This window comes from Cydia splendana, chromosome 24 (genome assembly GCF_910591565.1).
Source record: "Cydia splendana chromosome 24, ilCydSple1.2, whole genome shotgun sequence".
Classification (NCBI taxonomy): Eukaryota; Metazoa; Arthropoda; class Insecta; order Lepidoptera; family Tortricidae; genus Cydia; species Cydia splendana.
In genome coordinates this window covers 9,337,109-9,356,646 of record NC_085983.1, presented here as the reverse complement: position 1 = coordinate 9,356,646, position 19,538 = coordinate 9,337,109, and the positions used below count along the sequence as shown (strand labels likewise).

The 19,538-nt window shown below is 37.0% G+C and overlaps 1 protein-coding gene and 3 long non-coding RNA genes across 4 annotated transcripts; 1 reads left to right on the top strand and 3 right to left on the bottom strand.

The window, feature by feature from the left end:
• Positions 1-2,525: 2,525 nt before the first annotated feature.
• On the bottom strand, positions 2,526-19,537 carry LOC134802471 (escargot/snail protein homolog). Its single transcript, XM_063775150.1, has 4 exons — positions 19,326-19,537; positions 17,478-17,589; positions 14,587-14,691; positions 2,526-3,419 (listed from the first exon to the last, which is right to left on the bottom strand). The coding sequence occupies exons 2-4, from the start codon at positions 17,541-17,543 to the stop codon at positions 3,282-3,284; spliced, it is 309 nt and encodes a 102-aa protein (XP_063631220.1). The 5' UTR covers positions 17,544-17,589; positions 19,326-19,537; the 3' UTR covers positions 2,526-3,281.
• Positions 6,460-8,006, bottom strand: LOC134802542 (uncharacterized). Its single transcript, XR_010145864.1, has 2 exons — positions 7,437-8,006; positions 6,460-6,662 (listed from the first exon to the last, which is right to left on the bottom strand). It is a non-coding gene; the product is annotated as an uncharacterized LOC134802542 (long non-coding RNA).
• Positions 8,610-9,544, top strand: LOC134802531 (uncharacterized). The gene is made up of 2 exons (XR_010145854.1): positions 8,610-9,356; positions 9,479-9,544. It is a non-coding gene; the product is annotated as an uncharacterized LOC134802531 (long non-coding RNA).
• LOC134802537 (uncharacterized) lies at positions 10,159-11,584 on the bottom strand. The gene is made up of 2 exons (XR_010145860.1): positions 11,508-11,584; positions 10,159-10,417 (listed from the first exon to the last, which is right to left on the bottom strand). It is a non-coding gene; the product is annotated as an uncharacterized LOC134802537 (long non-coding RNA).
• Position 19,538: the final 1 nt, after the last annotated feature.

Below are 19,538 nucleotides of genomic sequence, written 5' to 3'. Positions count from 1 at the left end.
GTTTCATCGTTTGTCCGCATTTTCGTTAGTCATAATTTGTTTTTCTTAGAAACGCGTAACGTTTCAGGATTGCCATAAAACAAACCTAACCTAACCTGTCTATAGGGATAACCTAACGAAAATCCTGAAAAGTTAACGGTTTCAAATTATGACTAATGATAATCTGACAGTTTTAAGTCATAATGTAATTATACATTATGACTTAAAACTTTATGTCAAACAAACTTTATGTCCTTGAGAGATTACTTTTAGTCTTATTACATTTTTATGGGTCCATATTGGGTTGCATACAAGTTTAGGTCATATCTTTGATGCGCATAACAACTTGTGTCATAATCATCATTGCGCATACAAATGAAAAGTCATATTATATTGTGTCATACATTTTTAGCCATAATATTTGATGACATACTCAGCAGTTGTCATACATTTTTTGTGCATATAGGTTTTGATTATAATGAATCAAATGTCATACCAGCTAAAAGCATATTTATCGATATTTATAAGTTATACGTAAAAATATAACGTTTTGTAGCATAATAATTTTCAACCATAATGGTTTACATAAATAATTTAAGAAACTAATTTTAGCCTCTCAACAACTCCTCGAAAAAAACCTTTTCCCTAATCTCCGTCCAAACACTTAATTCGACGGAGCCCCGCTCACGCGGGGCTCCTATTTCTGCGTAGTTTGCCCTTCGGGCATCTAAAGCAACCTAACGAACCTAACCTACCTATTATGATTAGTTTCTTTTATGACCACTAAATATATGACTTAATTTTTTATGACTATATTAATACTATGCACTGCAATACTTCGAACGAAAAACAATTATGGATATCAAGCAGATGACTTAAAATTTTATGCGAATTAAATTAATGACTACAAAAATTATGACATAACTAATTTATGACAAAAACCCAGTTATGCTCAGGTTAATTCTGACTAAAGATTTTTATGACTTACAATTTTATACATAAAGTGTTATGACAATTAAAAATATGACAAAAGTTGTTATGCGACCAGAGGGAGTCCCCATTTTTATCTGAGGACGCGACAAAGTCAGGATGGCCGTGACTGATTTTAGTATATTTATGACATATCCTTAGAGCACTTAGTAATTGGAGACGCCTTGTCTGTCTTCTGTACGAAACAGTCTGCCGATTTTTGCGGGGGAGGGGCACGTCAAATGTACGGCTATTTATTTATGTCAGATAAACGTCAGTCCATACAAAAGTTTGCACAATTGTGTAAGGTTTTCGGCAGAGGGGTAAGCTCTTAAAGGCGACTCCTGTTATTAAATACTCTAAAAGGACATATTATATTCATTTATCAGTATTAAGCATACATTGTCAAAATATTACAGCTACATAATCATTACACTAGATTAATACAACGTGGGTACAAATTAACTCAATCAGATTGTGCTTTGTTATTTTACTACAGGATAAAAATAAAGCGATTTATTAAAATGTGTGATTTTTTTCATACTGTTCAGTAACCCAACCTAGAAGCCGCCCTGTTCGGTGACCTTCGCTCACTCCACTGCGCTAAATATGTGCAAGTTATTGCATTGCACACACAGAATACGATGCAAACTTGAGATACATTTGAATGAATGGCCGTGTCGGATAGTAGTAGATTTATCTCAGCGCCATCTATGTTATTTTATTAAAGATAAATCCATTTGTTAAAACGTTTGTTTTTACAATGGAATAAGACGACAGATAATTTACTAACCTAACATAGAAGTTCAGTCTGGAAACCTTCGGGCACTCTGCCGCGTTTTACATGCACAGAAAACAGCGTTCACTTGAGGAATGAGGGCGCATTAAAATCAGGATGGCCGTGTCGGATTACGATAGATTTATGACAGCGCCATCTTTGTTACAATTAAAACAACAAGTTAATGGACACAGAAGACTATGTTGAGATACTTGAGATATGTCCGGGCCGAGTACTTCGAGAAAAATCTGAGACCGAAAGAGAAGTCAAATTAGAAGATCGCATCTCGTTTTGATTAAAACGAGAGAGACAGCCATCATAACAATCTTCTCAAGTTTGACTTTCTCTTTCAGACCGTTTTCTCTGGTCTCCTATTAATAGTAGATGATAGTAGCTGAGTATGGTAGTACACATAACAGTGGACCGACGCCTTTGATGTTTGTGTAAATGCCGAAACCACAACAGCACCAGTACAGTGTCAGACTTTTACACAACTGTCCAAGACTTACTTTAAGACACGCTAGCTAGCCCTGTAAGTAGTACCGAGCTACTAACAATGGCGATGTATGCAGCTCGGGTGCGCGCGGCTTCGTCGAATGACTGTATTGTTTTATAGTGGTGATACTACGATTCTAAATAGGTTATTAAAAAACAGTTTTTGTTTTTATCCTTTTATTTGTACTCTGACATCCATGCTTATAGCGCAACATAAAATAGTAAAAATTAAATAAAATGCAACGAATACATTTCCATACTAAATTGTTGCCATGTTTAAGCATTTACGTCAAAAATGTGACAGTTATGTAGTAAGTGGCGCCCTCAATAATTTTCTACAATTTCTTTATGAATAGTAGGAGCCTCGAACGCGACCGAGCAATGTATCGCGAACGAACATTCGTTCGAACAACGTATTAGCAGGCGTGGCTCACTCCGCGATTTCCTCGCGTCGGTACAATTACATGCGGCCCACACCATTTTTGGTATCTAGCAGTAGTAAGTAGTTGCCGCGCACCGCTACGGAACGGAAGCCTGCTCGTGCTTGCGCCACCTTGCGGTCATATCTGTCGTTTAATTGACACGATTTGTTAGAGACTGAACTTTCTGTACCTAGTACCAAAGGGAATAAAGTCTATAGAGACGGATTGTCAAAGTAAATTATGTAGCCACTGTAAATTTACTGCCATCTTTCGACAGAACATAAAACTGTTAGAACGCCATTTGACTTTGATCCTTATTCTTTCAGTGATATGTGTTAACTTATTAAAAAATAATATTCACGCCATCTACTCGACTATAGGCCAAAGGTATGGTTTCATGTTTTCGAGTGATGGCGCCATAACCTTCAGCCTATGCTCGAGTAGATGGCGTGAATATTAATATTGAAAAAGTTAACACATATCAGTTAAAGAATAAGGATCAAAATCAAATGGCGTTCAAACAGGTTTAATCTTCTGTCGAAAGATGGCAGTAAATGAACTGTAGCTACATAATTTACCATGACAGTAACTCTCTTCTTCAAATCCTCTTTGCTAGTACTATTATTTATTCTGTGGTATTAGTTCTTATTCTTATGCGCCGTAGTAACATGTTTAGTGAGCGCATGCTTCTGTGCGAACGCGGCCGCGCACAATTCGCACTCGAACGGACGCTCGCCCGTGTGCGTTCGCGTGTGATTCTCCAATATGCGGTTACTCTGTAATCAAAATATACATAAGTAAACACAGAGTTATAGTCTGTAATGTCTGTATCTTTAGGTATTTAAATAAAAGTAAACAAACAATTTGTACATTTTCGGGTAGTTATAACCAGGGATGTTGCGGATGCAGATTTTCTGATATCCGCGGACGCGGATATTTCAAAGCCTCACATCCGCGGATGCGGATATTCAAAGCCTCACACCATAAAGTAAATATATATAGAGTCGCCGACCCATACAAGCCTCGCTTAGTTCCACAGAAATTCAAGAGATGTCACTCAGAGCACCATTGGGCCTAAATAGATATTTGTGTCATTTGAAATCTTGCCAATTTTTAAATTAACATGTATAGTTGTAATTTATTTACTATATTACAACAAAAACCTTTTAAAACATCCATTTACACATAGTAAATCGACGCAGAAAAAAATAAATAAATAATGGCATGAACTATTCTAAGCGCCATCTATCGCATTATTAGACAGTTAGTTTCTTGCCGTTGTAACACACTAAATAGCTCGATTGTTTGAGAAAAACTATCAATAGATGTCACTGTAGTAAATCCCATAGACCTAGTATTACATAGATGAGCTATACGCGTGCCTCCGTGAGGGACAAAACATACGCAAAGCGACAATATTAAAAACACGTTTTAACATTCCTGACAACATACCAAAAACAATCTACGTAATTTGGTCGGGTTATTTGTTGCCCACCATAAACCATACTAAATTTTTGGTGGGGAACAAACAAAAAGTGCGACTGTGACAAGGACAAGCAATAATACCGCTTTCTCTGCTACTCCTACTGAAATTTCCATAAGTGCATCTCGATCGGTCGTTTGGCCCCTCCCCCGTGTCATCTCTATATGATTGTACCTCTATGGTAAATCCTCATACTTAATGATCTTGATCATAAAGTTCGACCACAGAAACTTTGCAGCGCTAGATAAAAAATAGTTTTTAAAAATCAGTATGCGACAACACCACAGAAAATGGATTAAATAGTCTTGATACTTGTGAAATTTCTACCATATTTACCGTCTATGAAAAATTTAAGCTAAGCATTTATGGTTAAATAAGTTTAATTCCAACAATATATGTCACTATTAATATGTATACATATACTAAATGTTGATAAATAATATTGAGATATTTGTGAGAATATGACATTTGGCTTCATCAAAATTATTGAGCTTTTGTAATATCCGCGACGGCCTAGCAGTAAATAGGTACAGAGGGCCAACCGCAAACACCAACGTTCGCAAATTGCGAGCATCTTTCTCTTTTACTCCCATTAAGGCGTAATTATATTGACAGAGAAATTGCCCGCAATTCGCGAACTTCGGATTTCGGAAAAACGAAATAAACCATTAAAACAATAAACATACATTCAAAATAAATTTAAGCTTTAACTAGTAGGCCACCCATGCCGTAAGCATAAGCATGGAGGTTGTGGGTTAGAGGACTTCGATCTCAAAACCCACCTCGAACCAATGGGTTTTTCGAAATGTTAGAGAAAGTTCATAAGGTAATGCCTATACCTACTAGGTGTGTTCAATTTGGTGTGAAACCTTAGTCTAAACCAATATTATAATATATTATCTATTTATGTAATATAGTCGCACCAATAAAAGTCTGCAGCGGATTTGATAGCCCACGCAGCGTAAGTGTTATTTATACGTCATAATTTCATAGAACTTTGACGTTTAAAATGACACTTGCACTGCGTGGGCTATCAAAATCGCTGCACACTTTTTACGGTCTGACTTTAGATATGGTGCAAGTATTAAAATGTTTCATACCACTTACCCGTCATCAACTCTAAATTTTGTAAACATTGTCGTTTTTGAGCTCGAATTGCCTAGTGCTGATTTTTTACTAGTGTAAAATTATTCGTCACGCGGAAAAGTAATTCTCGCACGCCGATTTTGTAAGGTTTCACCATGTTTTTCCCGTTCATCACAAAACACAACGAATATTTACCTAAACGATTTTGACAAACACATACCATAGAGAATGGCGTTTACTGACTATTGCGCTGCAAAGTTTCTGTGGTTGAACTCTATCAATATTATTAAATAATAATATAATTTTTGTTCTTAGAAACGTGATAATAATTAAAATAAATTAAACCTACATGGTACCATCACCCACACTGTTAATTGTACATTGGTGGACCTTATGCCTTTTGTATTAAGCTAATAAAGTCCACCGATGTACAATTAGCAGTGTTGCTGTTTGTACATTTATTTACTTAACCTTACGCATTGCAAAATTGTCCTCATATATACATATATTTTAGGACAGTCTTACACCTTACACTAACCGACATACTTAGTAACAAAACATTGTAAATTCTTGAGCAGTTTAAATAGCAGGGCAGGTGACAAAAACTTGCTCAAAGAAAAGAGACATCCGACACTAAAAACATATCCGTATATGTATGAGAGCAATAATACAATGTGTAAATGTAAATAGATACTTATCTTATACATATTTTATGATCATATCAAAGCCATACAAGAGGTGTGGACAAATGGGAATAGACCATTAATATATACACACACAATTAAAAAACAAATAAATGTCCTATGAGGATTTGTACCCGGGACCTCCTACTTCATAGGCAGAGCAGGGTCACTGTCACTAATGACTAGCTAGGAGGCCGTAGAAATAATATACAATTTATTTCATTATATATTTAAATTAAGTACAGACAGCGTCGTATAGTAAATAGCATCCAAAGTATTCAAATAGTTCAGTACGCCATACAAATAATATGGTGTACCGAACTATTTGAATACTTTGGATGCTACCTACTATATGACGCTGACTGTACTTATATAACAATTGACAAATCAGACTGGTAGCCACACTCTAATGGCTAATCTAGGATTAAAACTTTTTAGTGGCTGGCCATCTTTGTCAAAATATAGAGCCTCAAACCACATCAAATATTTAAGTATATTGCCATTGCATTGCCCGCCAGCATTGAACAAATTGGTTATTGGTGGGTAGACAAAATAAAGTCACTATCATGTTAAACATTGAATTTATTAATTGTATTTTATTATTTTTAAGAGAATCTTCATAGCATGTGTCTGTCCGTCGATACAGGAATCAATCTCAACCATCTTCCACTCAAAATATTTTACTTGTGGTACAGAGATGCATTGACTATTTCATCTTCACTCTCTTGTTGCATACATTGCTACTTCTAGTGGCTAGAGGCTGGGTCCTGAAATCAGAAACATATTTGTTATATATAAAATGTAATATCACACTAAAGTTAATACACAGTCACAATAAGGTGTCGCTGCGGGGCAAGCGTGGCTGGTCTTCACATTGGAGTCTGTTTGCAAATTGATTACATACATTTGCTTACTTTCACTTGCATTAAGTGGCAAACACTAACCATTGTATATTTAGACCAAGAAAAGTCTGCAGCGATTTTGATAGCCCATGCAGTGCATGTGTTATTTAAAATAACACTAAATACTTTGGAATCTTTCGCTAATCAATATTAGCATGGGGGGTTAAAATAAAACTTGACAATAGTTATTCGTTTTACAAGGGGGCAAGCAGTTATTTAACCGCTCATGCTAATGTTGTTTCCCGAGCAAGCAGAAGATTTAAACTATGACAGTAGCGAGTGGTTCGAGAAGTAGAATCTTGAGCGTTGTGAGAATTCAAGGCACGAGGGTTAAACAAACATTGCCACCTAATGCAACACAAAATTTATCACCACGCCAACGCAGGGAAAATACCAACAATAAAATACCAAAAAAATCAAATCCACATGAACATTATAAAGAATTTATAATTCAAAATCATCATTTAAAAGTAAATTCTACCAGCTAACATAAGGAAACTGAAAAGTTAGATCGGATTACTTTGCCCCACATGTGGGAAAAATGCAATTTTCGCATTAGTATTTGAACAATCAAGAGCCTTTACCAGTTGGTGTGGTGATAAATTATTTAATTAACCTTTGTATTCAAAACAAACTTACCTGAAGTGGCAAACAGTAGACACTGTCAGATTAATATGTAGATTTTAGGATTAGTAGTGTTCCGTTACTACATCGGCAATTCACGTCATCATCACGGGTCTTTCCGTCTATTGTAGACGATTTATTCATTGCTGTTTAGACAACGGGTTTGGTGACTGTGGAGGCCGATGCGTGAGCGGCACGACCTCCCACATTTTGGGCAGAGAAAGCTCATGCCACCTGAGGTTCCAGTCCTTTCTTTCTGCGACACCTTCTGCTATCTGCTATCTTAAACCAGGCTTGGTCGCATAATCTTCTCCCCTCCACTACACGCTTGCGCCATCCATCACGGTCTTTAGCTAAGGCTTCCCAGGTATGGTGGTCGATTTCAAATGCAGACATGTCTCGCTTAGCACAGTCTTTAAAGCGCCGCATCGGTCTTCCAACGTTCCTTTTAGCATACCTACGTAACTGCACCAAGCAAGACACGTCTAGGTATTATATTTACGTACTTGTACTATATTTCAAATGAAGCTATAATATAAAATTAAAAAGTTTGTATAAACAGAAACAAAGCAAAGGCATCAAACGCGATGCCGGTTCGTGACGACTTTGTGTGTGTGACAGTTTATTTTTAGTGTTGCCGTTGAAAGTTCTTTCTTGTGCCTAAATAGAGCTTTTATGATTTATTATTATACAATATTATTAGTTCAAATAAAATATGATATTCCAAAAGACTACAAATAATATTATATAGTACTTAAATTCCAAAATAATGAAATGCCTCAGTGTCCATTTCTGCTTTTTTAAGGAACAGGATTACCCTGAAGTAGGGGACTATTTTAAAATAGCAATAATCAGTACTTTATGCCGTTTTTGACGTTTCTGTGCACGCTGTTGTCTGTCTATACTTAAAGGTCACGTAATTAGTGATACAAACACCTGCCTTGTCGATATAAGCAAAATTAGATATATTTACCTATTCTAATTACAACAGAAAAAGTATATACTTAAAAACAAAAATTAAATGCTTTTGTGTAATAATTTCCGGTTTGATAGGTACGGGTACTACGGGTTTTGCCATGGTAGAAGTTGAAAAGGAACGTTATGAAAACATATATTTGTATGTATAGGTACTAAATACAATGGTACAAATCTGTTGCTTAAAAATAAAAGCAAGACGCGACGTTGCCAAACTGGGCCCGTAGCCAAATTACATTCGCTCCTAATCGATTCGATCTCTACGTTCGCGAGCGACTGGTCGATAATGTTTATAATAACCTAGCCAAGAGGCAATCTTTTTAGTTTTCGCTCATTCTATGCGCCAAGTCGGTAAAAATTAATTTTTGTCTGTGGTTCTCGTTCAAAACCGTCAAGAAACATCATCTGTCAGCTGTCAAGAGTGTCAAGTGAACAGCGAATCTAATTTTGGAGAAAATAATTGTTTTATCGGTAAGCAAATTAAATATGTTGGTATTTGTTTAACTTAGTTTATCACAATTTCGTGATAAAATAACTCTATATAGTGTAATATTTGAAGAGTGCGTTGTTAATTGCATATAATTTTGACCTAAAGTTTAACAATTTCAGACAGCCGTCGTCCCCGCAGCCCCAACCAAGGCGGCGACGCAGCCAGAGCGGGCAAGAGCGGCTCCGCGGGCTTTTCTTCCACGCTGAGAAGTCCTCGCCAAGTTGGCACGTACAGTCAGAGCTGCCGCTGCAATGACGCCTTCATGGCAGTTACCAGTGCTAAGGACGTGCACTGCTGGCTTACTTGACCAGAAGAGACAATACTTTAAGTGTTAGTATTGATTCAAACCGTGAAGTGAAATTGTGGACAGGTTTGCCCGAATCAGTGTAACCTCAGTGAATTCATTTACTTCATAGACTTCAAACATTTTCGAAATTAACAAAAGTCAAGCGGACATTGAATACATAGATGTTATGCATTAGATTTATCTATTAAGATCGCCGAGGACAGGAACACTTGGAAAAGCATGGTACATCGCGCAGGAAACTCTTCAAACTAGACACAACCTTCAGCAATGAAGACGCCGACTAAGAAGATGCATTAGATAAGATAAAAGCTGCCTGTGAAACCAAAACTAATAAATCATATTGTTACTTAATATTATTTTTTTATTACCTACCTGTCTTTGATTTTTGTTTACTCAGTAATAGAAATACCTAAGTGAGTGAGGCGTTAAAAATGAATTAAACACATCTTTATTATTTATAGTCAATGGAAATTTGGGAAGGTAATCTCACCCGCTAAGCTACTGGCTGTTCATATTTAACCTTTTGTATGCTCCTGTCAAAAATTTGTAATTTATATATCAATCATAATTGAATAAAATAAATAAATAAATAAATATTGGGGACATCTTACACAGATCAACCTAGCCCCAAACTAACCAAAGCTTGTACTATGGGTGCTAGGCGACGATACACATACTTATATAGACAAATACAAAATTATATACATAGAAAACACCCATAACTCAGGAACAAATATTAGTGTTCATCACACAAATAAATGCCCTTACTGGGATTCGAACCCAGGACCATCGGCTTAGCAGGCAGGGTCACTACTCACTAGGCCAGACCGGTCGTTTTACAAAGACAACTTTTAAAAATTAATGCATTTTTTAAAGTTGAATATAGGTAAGTACATGGGAGCAGATCTGCTCCTAAGCATACCAAAAGTTAAGGTGGTAACCACCATAAATAAATGACACAATGATTGGGTTAAAAAGTTAATTTATTTTATTGAAAATCTATTAATGAAAGATGCAGCAGGTATTTTTTGCCAGCAGCATGAAATCAGTAGCCAAGCATTCTTGTTTGTACATATATTATGTACAGTGTATTAAAATAGTAAAACAACACTCAATATATTTTTGTGGTTGTACATGTGACATAGTTTCTTCCCTTGACCCTGACTTTGGAGCACCATAAAGTATTGGTTCATATGCCAAGGCTGCAATGAATATCCAAGTCACCTGAAACAAAATGAATGCTTAGTTTTTCAACAAACTCTGTAACATTTGGTTATAATATTTATTCTCTACCAGTCATATGACAAAAAAAAACTAAATGTTTTGTGTAAGTACATGTTATGATTATTTTTATATAGTGTGTAGGTACAGTCAGCTGCAGAGAAAAGGTACCACCACTACATAGAAGTTTGTATGCAGGGGTGGGACCTTTTCTCTGCAGCTGACTGTATCTGCGCCTGCCAAAAGAAGTCATATACAATGTTTCATAATATGAAAAAGTTTCATTAATATGGTTGATAATGTATATGTATGACAACAGCCCGTCTGGCCTAGTTGGTAGTGACTAGTGACCCTGCCGGTTAAGCTGATAATCCTGAGTTTGAATCCCCGGTAAGGAAATTTGTTTGTGTAATGAGCACAGATATTTTGTACCTGAGTCATGGGTGTTGTCTATGTATTTAAGTATAGTTTGTCAAAGGACTGTCTCATTTCAAACAAAGACAGAGAGAATCATACTAGCTTTGTCATATACCAGTACTAGCACCCAAAAGATAAGTATGAGTATAGTTTTCCTGGTTCTTACTGACTGACAAATTGGTTTGACCATCTATATATAGTTATCTAAGTACCCTAAGTACCCACAACACAAGTCTTCTTGAGCTTACTGTAGAGTCCGACTAGAAATTGTAGAAATTAAAAAGTAGCAACACTGTAGTCTCATCCCTTTCAAATCAATTTAAGAAAATGGGATGACACTACAATATTGCTAGTTGTTAGTGACCTTGCCTATGAAGGTGATGGTTTTGCTTCCCGGGAAGGGCATTTATTTGTGTGAAGAACTTTTGTTCCCGAGTCTTTATCTATATTTGTAAAGCCTTTACCTATATACCTTTGCCTTTACACATTCAATTCACTTTCCTATTGAAAAACAAGTGCATGCCATTGCGCATATGGGTACCAAATTTAATCTACACCGTTCATCGGTTTATATTTGATGACGTAACAGGAACACATTAGTTATTTTAGCATTAATAACATATTTTATATACTTATTAGTAGGTATAGTAGGGATAAGTTATTGACTCACTCTTACCTTTGTAGGGACATTGTTTCGTGTTGCATTTGTGGGTGCATAATCCATTTTTCCATGACACTGTCACTATAGATAGGGAGATATTCAGCGCCTCGGTCACATTGGATCCTTTGGGTGAAATGCTGCGTACGGCCCACAATCCTTTGATCGTAGCATACATGATAAGATCACCAGCTAAGGGCAGTCCTTTCCTAAGCAGTTTCAAGTTTCAATAGAGGCGATTTTTCAGACGGCGCCTGCGTCTAAGCAACACTTCCGCGTTTTTCGCCGCCCACAATAATGTTGAAGTATGCTTTTTATTACAAATTCTAATTTACAAACACTATTATTCGGTATTTTCTTGTGCTTCGGTAAGTTATCTGCAAGGGGATAGCTCGCGCTACGTATCGACACCTAGGAGGCGATAACGCTTGTCAAAAGTGTCACTTGGCTAGACAATGTATGACAGGGCTATAACCGCGAAAATCGAAGTTCGCAAATTGCGGGCATATTTCTCTGTCAGTCTTATTACGCCTTTATTGGAGTAAAAGAGAAAGATCCCCGCAATTTGCGAATTTCGGTGTTCGCGGTAGCCCCTCAGATGTCGAATCCCGGTAACGAAAGTTTTGCGTTTCGTTACAACATTGCAACTTGGCTAACATTTTTGTATTCGTTAATATTTTTCGACAGACTCATCTGCGGTACCTGTCATTCCCATACATTTTTTATCGATTCGTTAGCGATATCTTTTTTCGAAATGCGTTTTGGCTAGGCCCCCTGCTGCGAAGCGAAAGTTTGACTCGACAACGTCGCATCCTATTGTTACAATAGGGTATTTTCGAACTAGTCAAATCAGTTACTTTTTTATAGTTATTGCAATGCAACTTGTATCGTAAATTTTTAGAAGTCACGATAAAGAGTGAATTGAGCATGTATTGAGGTATTTTATCCCATTAACTCCAAAATCGTCTGAATCACACATTTTTATTTAATAACTTATGCTTTCGTGGCAAAAAGGCGGAAGGGAATAAAAAAGTTTAACTTTTAATTGCCATTTTTTTCAATGTGGATTCTGTTGTCACTGTTGTAAGCATATGCCAATTGAAGAAAAATTGATTATTAATTCAGAACATATAATTATGTAAAAAAACAATATTGATACATTTATACGGTCATTTATATTAAGTACAGTGTACGAACGACGGCTTCATTCAATCGCGCGTTGTTCAAGTAATACTATTGGGTCTCGAATAATACTTCTTTTTGCCCAATCGCGCGTTGGTCAGGTGGGTCATTTATAAGCGGGTCTCGCATAATACTCATTTATTTAAAAAGTATCAATCAGATTACTTTTTAGCACTAGTGTAAAAAAATCAAAATTTACACACGATTTGCAGCTACAAAAACTAAACTTTTTGAGCAATTGTATTAAAAAAATATAAAGAAACGCTCAAGTACCAGTGGCATGGTGGTAGGGAATGCAAATCGGTTATAACCGAAACCGAAATATTCGGTTATAACCGAATATTTTGACAAAATTTCATAACCGAATAACCGGTTACGGTTATTTTCGGTTATTTATTTATGACTTAAATTGTATGTTTTTATCATCAAATGACTACAAAATCCTGCCATTTTTGGCTGTGACGCCTGTGACTATAATTTTTGTCATTCGTGGACTTTAATAACAAAAATATACCAAATTTACTTCCCTTATTAATGAAATATTTTTATTGAATATTGTATCACGTTCAAGGTCATATTTTACTTTTACTGTATTTGGTGTGTTTTATTAAAAAACGAAGACTTTTACTCACATTCCCTAATACTGTAGGTACTAAAACAAAGATTTTTGTATTTTTTTAATTACTTCATTGTAAATTTATAATTTTTCGTCTAAAATAACCGTAACCGATTATAACCGATATTCGGTTATTTTTCGGGCATAACCGAAACCGGTTATGAAGTTTGGCCGGTTATTGCATTCCCTACATGGTGGCAAATACACGGACTTTCGCTAGTAGTAATGTCTAATCCTTTTGCCATGCACCAATGGTAGCATGCGCAAAATTATTATGACAGGTATTTATTTTCAGCCGGTTTAAATAGTTTCGGCAAGACTTATGTAGCTTCTAATATATAAATATTATCATCACCACAGTATCGTTTTCCGAAATTATTTTATGGTTATACCGTTTGGCTACGCTATTTCTCTGTACCCTGCCTCTCCCTTCCCTCCCTGTACTCCTTAAGGTGCCCTAACTCTCTTTACTCCTACTGAAAGATTCATAAGACTATCCTGTTTCCTTCCACCACTCATGCCTGATCCAGTTTTAAACTAGATTCATGATTTATTAAATTCACTATAAAGCGACATCTGTTGATTATTCCTAATCGTTGGCAACGGCATATGTCTACTAACTTTCAATGAAGATGTATAGATGTCGTTAGGAGTTCTATGATTTGGATGTGACACAGCGCCATCTCGTGTCCATGATAGGCAATAGCGCATTTTCAGTGACGCCATCTGGTAACGATGCGCTTTTAGGCGGTCGCATTTTTAATGTATGGGATGGCGGCGTCTGTATATATGTAGTCTGTGCTCACACTCACAAGATTTGGTACTTAAAAAACGTCAAATATTACATTTGTAGTAATTTTTATTAAAAAAAAAAACGAAACGTTTAGTATTTGAGCAAGAATATAGGTGCGTTTTATTTAATAAACAGGATCTGGATCTAGACGATTTCGTTATATATAATGACGAAATTAACTAACACTTACGGCGCCACTAAAACGTTCCTGTACGGACTTGGTCGACATCCGCATCCGCATGAGCTTCGCATCGATTTTATGCGAATGCGGATGCAGATGCGGATGTTCTGCGGATGCGCATGCGAATATTCGCAACATCTTTGGATATAACATTTGTTGATTAACCAATCAAATACAAAAGCCATCCAGGCGGCTTTGGTTAAACCTTTAACCCAGTGTCAAATTGTACTGTTAACTATGGTAACGCCAGGTTTAACCGGATAACCCCGGGTTAGTGGGATAGTGCAAGTGGCGCTTAGGTTTATAATATAAGTAGTATACGTACACTAAAACCTTTCCCGCAGTAGTGGCATATCTTGTGCTTGGGCTTGGGTCGCTTCTCGTGAAAGTACTTCTGGTGGTATCTCAGCCGGAACCCGTTCAGGAAGTACTGTGACACGCAAAAATATCAAAACATAATAAATAGGTACAATGAATGAATGAATGGGTTTGACGACCGGTCTGGCCTAGTGGGTAGTGACCCTGCCTATGAAGCCGATGGTCCCGGGTTCGAATCCTGGTAAGGGCATTTATTTGTATGATGATACAGATATTTGTTCCTGAGTCATGGTTGTTTTCTATGTATTTAAGTATTTATATATTATATAATCGTTGTCTGAGTACCCACAACACAAGCCTTCTTGAGCTTACCGTGGGGCTTAGTCAATTTGTGTAAGAATGTCCCTATAATATTTATTATTTATTATTATTTTATTAATGAAAAGTTGCTTTAAAAATAACTAGCGACCCGCCTTGGCTTCTCACGGATTTACATACATAAAACCTTAACGAATTATACATCTAAACCTTCCTCAAGGATCACGCTATTGATAGGTGAAAACCGCATGAAAATCCCATCAGTAGTTTTTGAGTTTATCGCGAACATACAGACAGACGCGGCGGGGGACTTTGTTTTGTAAGGTGCCACAGCGCTACAGCATCACTACACTTTATACACAGACCAACCCCTATAGACCGAGCTTATAGGACGACTCGCGGCCACCGCCCGTATGGTGTATAGGTCAAATATAAGATTGTTCGCGCGCCGCTCCGATCAGTTGCGCCCAAGGTTACGACCTGTTAGCAGTGTGCACGAGTCTAAGAAAATAAATCGTAAACTATTGAATTCATTGGGAAATCATGGGATATTGCAGCGTAAAATGGTGTGGCAAGTCATCTAAGACATCTACTTACGAAACAGATGGAATAACATCCCACAGGAAAGTCAAATTCATTATTTCATTGAATAATGTTAATAATATAGAAACATTATTATTCAATGAAATAATAATCATTATTTCATTGAATAATAATGTTTCTTGTCCGCGGGGTTCATTTTATACTGGTCGTAAGCAGAGGCGAAGTATGTCCGTCCCTTTTCGTCAACTTGAAAATGCAATGCGCTATCCCTTTCCCTTTCGACTAGTGATGTGACGATGATGGTTTTTCAGTTGCGGAAACTTCGTGCTTCGTCATATCGTATTGTAACATTTTAGACATAATATAAATAATAATAATATGAACGGGTTCCAGCAGGCGTTCTACATGACATCAAAGCTCTCCAAACGGCCTCTACGTGTTGGATCTATATCCCCACGCACGCCTAATAAACGACCGGGCTTAAAAACCCGAGAGTTTGTAACGGAGATACAAATAATAATATAATATGTGTGTAAGGTTTTTAAAATCCTCTAGGCCAGCGGAGCAGTTAGGCCGCATGTCACGAGATGGACCTGATGATGAACTTCAAAGAAGTGCGAGGGAACTCGGTGTTGGTTTGTGATAGACATATGTTGTATGGGTTTTTTAGAATCCTCTAGGTGAGCAGTTAGGTCTCATGTCACGAGATGGACCTGATGATGAACTTCAAAGAAGTGCGAGGGAACTCGGTGTTGGTATGTCTTAGACATATGTTGTATGGGTTTTTTAGAATCCTCTAGGTGAGCAGTTAGGTCTCATGTCACGAAATGGACCTGATGATGAACTTCAAAGAAGTGCGAGAGAACTCGGAGTTGATTTGTAATAGGCATATATTATTGGTCCATTTGAATATGTTTTCAATACAACCTTCTATGACCTTAATAAAACGGACAAAAGAAAATAATTGTATGAGATTTTGGCGACACTTTTTTCTCGTATCGAAAGAGATTGCGATTCTGAGTGGAAAGAATATAAAAATTCTAAACTTTAAAATTCATGTTCTGGGTACTTTAAACAGAAATGCCCTAATATGTTAAGTAAACATTTCAGGTACATTGTTAAATTGTGGTTAAATTACTTAATGAAATATTAAATTAATCAATATAATTATTAAGTAAGTTTACTCTAAGTATTCTAAATTGGTAACAATTTTACCACAATAAATTTCGGTATCACTGGTAGCAGTACCCACTAACTGTAATGAACATGTCCCATCCCTACGCTTACACGTGTCAGCGCGCCATGTTTGAAACGACCAATCGCAACGCCGTGAGCACCCCTCCCGCACCTCACAGTTTGGTGATTTGCGTCGGGAACAAAATGGCCAATATTAGGTTTCTAGAGGCGGTGTTCTGTGACTTTATATAACAAAGTCCCCCGCCGCGTCTGTCTGTATGTTTGCGATAAACTCAAAAACTACTGATGGGATTTTAATGCGGTTTTCACCTATCAATAGCGTGATTCTTGAGGAAGGTTTAGGTATACAGGGTGGCCAAAAAATAAGTGCATTCCCGTTACCAGGGAGGTTTTGGGATTATACTGAGCAACTTTTACTATGGGACCAACAAAAAAATTTGCCTGTTTCATACATTTTGGCTAGTCCATTTCCTATGGGAGGGGAATGCACTTATTTTTTGGCCACCCTGTATAATTTGTTAAGGTTTTGTGTGACCCGTACGAAGCCGGGGCGGGCCGCTATAGTTCGTTTTTTTTAGCATTAGAAAAAAGGTAAACAATCTTGACATGTCTTTTCATAGAAAAACACTTTTCAAAAATAAGTCACGGCAAATATGTAATAATTATGAATCATATACGATATAAATAACATTATTTTGCTTTCATAAGTAATAGTTACTGATTATTAAAAAGCGTTTTTCAATTAAAAGACACGTCAAGATCGCATAGTCTTATTCTAATGCTAAAATAACGAACTATATTAGATGAATAAAGCAATAAGACCGACATGTCAGAACATACCATTTCGCAGGGCGCGCAGTAAAACTTGGTCTTCTTGAGATGGACGAGCGCGAAATGATTGGTCATGTTAATCTTCTTCGTGTACACCTTGCCGCAGTCCGGGCACGGGATGCTAAAACATAAGTTCAAACCAACCGCTACTTGACGTTAGATCTCGTCTGCGAAATAACTCGCGTTTTGGTAAGAAAACTGATGTATGGAGTTACCACTCTTTCTTTACTTATATTACTCTATGCAAAAAGAATAGATAGTATAGAGGGGTCCTGTCATTGTAAATTTTGTAGTCACTGTAAATTTACTGCCATCTATCGACACACGACTAAAACTCAAAATAAAAACGTATAAAGTTATCAAAAAATGTATATATATGGATAAATGATTTTATTATTTTTATATCATTTTGATCCATGTTCATTCACTGATATGGGGTCATCCATTAATTACGTCACACGAATTTCTAGGTTTTTTTACCCCTCCCCCCCTCCTTGTCACACTTGGTCACATTTGGCAAACCCCTCCCCCCTGGTGTGACGTCACATTTCTTCAACGAAATCGGCGAATATTTATTTAATATTTTATTCAAATATTTTTGTCAAAAGAAATATTAGTAATTTTATAACCCAAAACTGATTAAGAAATAAAATTAAACGAATAAAAACGATTATCGTTTCAAAACCTTGTTATTTAAATGATAATTAGCGTATAAAATAATTTAAATACATTTTCGGTTACTGATGAAGTTGAAGTGACGTCACAAAGTGTATGACTCCCCCCTCCCCCTTGTCACAACATGTCACATTTTCTTGACCCCCTCCCTCCCCCTAAACGTGTGATGTAATTAATGGATGACCCCTATCTATGTGTTAAAATTGTTAAATATGAAACGGTGTCGTCACGCCATCTAGCCGAGGATAGGCTAAAGGTGTGTGCGCCATCTATTCGAGAATGACTTTTACTTGAATTCCGAGGCACGTTTTTTCCTTAGACTTTATTCGTCTTATACGAAGTTACATATGTCTTTGCTCTATGTATAGACCGCGGGCCAGGAGCAAATATCGTCAGTCATCGCCTCCCGCTTGATACTTTGTCAGATGATAGTTTAGATGCTATCGTGAATTAAAAAAATTGTCAGCCGGTTGTACAGCGGTGGAAAGACCGTCAGCTACTTGCATAAACATGTAAAAAATACGCGCCTTACCATTTATGTCCGCAAATCCGTACGGCGTTTATGAAAAGCCTGATGAAATGCTACATGCAAAGTTTCATGATTTAGTTATTACTATAATAAAAAGGTACAGCGCTTATTTTTTATATGTTTATGCAGGTAGCTGACGGTCTTTCCACCGCTATACAGCCGGCTGACGGTTTTTTTTATTTATAATAACATCTAAACTATTTTCTGACAAAGTATCAAACGGGAGGCGATGCCAAAATTTATTTAATTTTTTTTACACGTTTCGGTGGTCAACCCACCAACGGTGCGGCAGCTGACGTCCATGACGGTTCATCATACATAACCGTTAACTATACGAGTTATCACCCGGGAGGCGATTGGTCATGGAAAATCTGTTCCTGGCCCGCGGTCTAGTATGTAGTGTTTTGACGACCGGTCTGGCCGATGGTCCCGGGTTCTAATCCCGGTAAGGGCATTTATTTGTATGCTGACACAGATATTTGTTCCTGAGTCATGGTTGTTTTCTATGTAAATATATAAGTATTTATATATTATATATATCGTTGTCTAAGTACCCACAACACAAGCCTTCATCGGCTTACCGTGGGGCTTAGTCAATTCGTGTAAAAAGAAATGCCCTATAATATTTATTTATTTATCTAGTATGTACTTACGCGGGATTCGGCCTGTGTTTGACGCTGTACTTCAGATGTTCGTCGTATTGGCAACTGTTTTTAAACTGCCGGTTACATTCGACACAATAGTTGCGCTCCGTCGCTTCCTCGACGTGTTTGCGTTCATAATGGCGATGGAGGGAGTTCCGGTCGCAGAGTATTTTGTCGCATATCTTGCAACGGTACTCGATCTGATCAGACGGACGAGGCTCA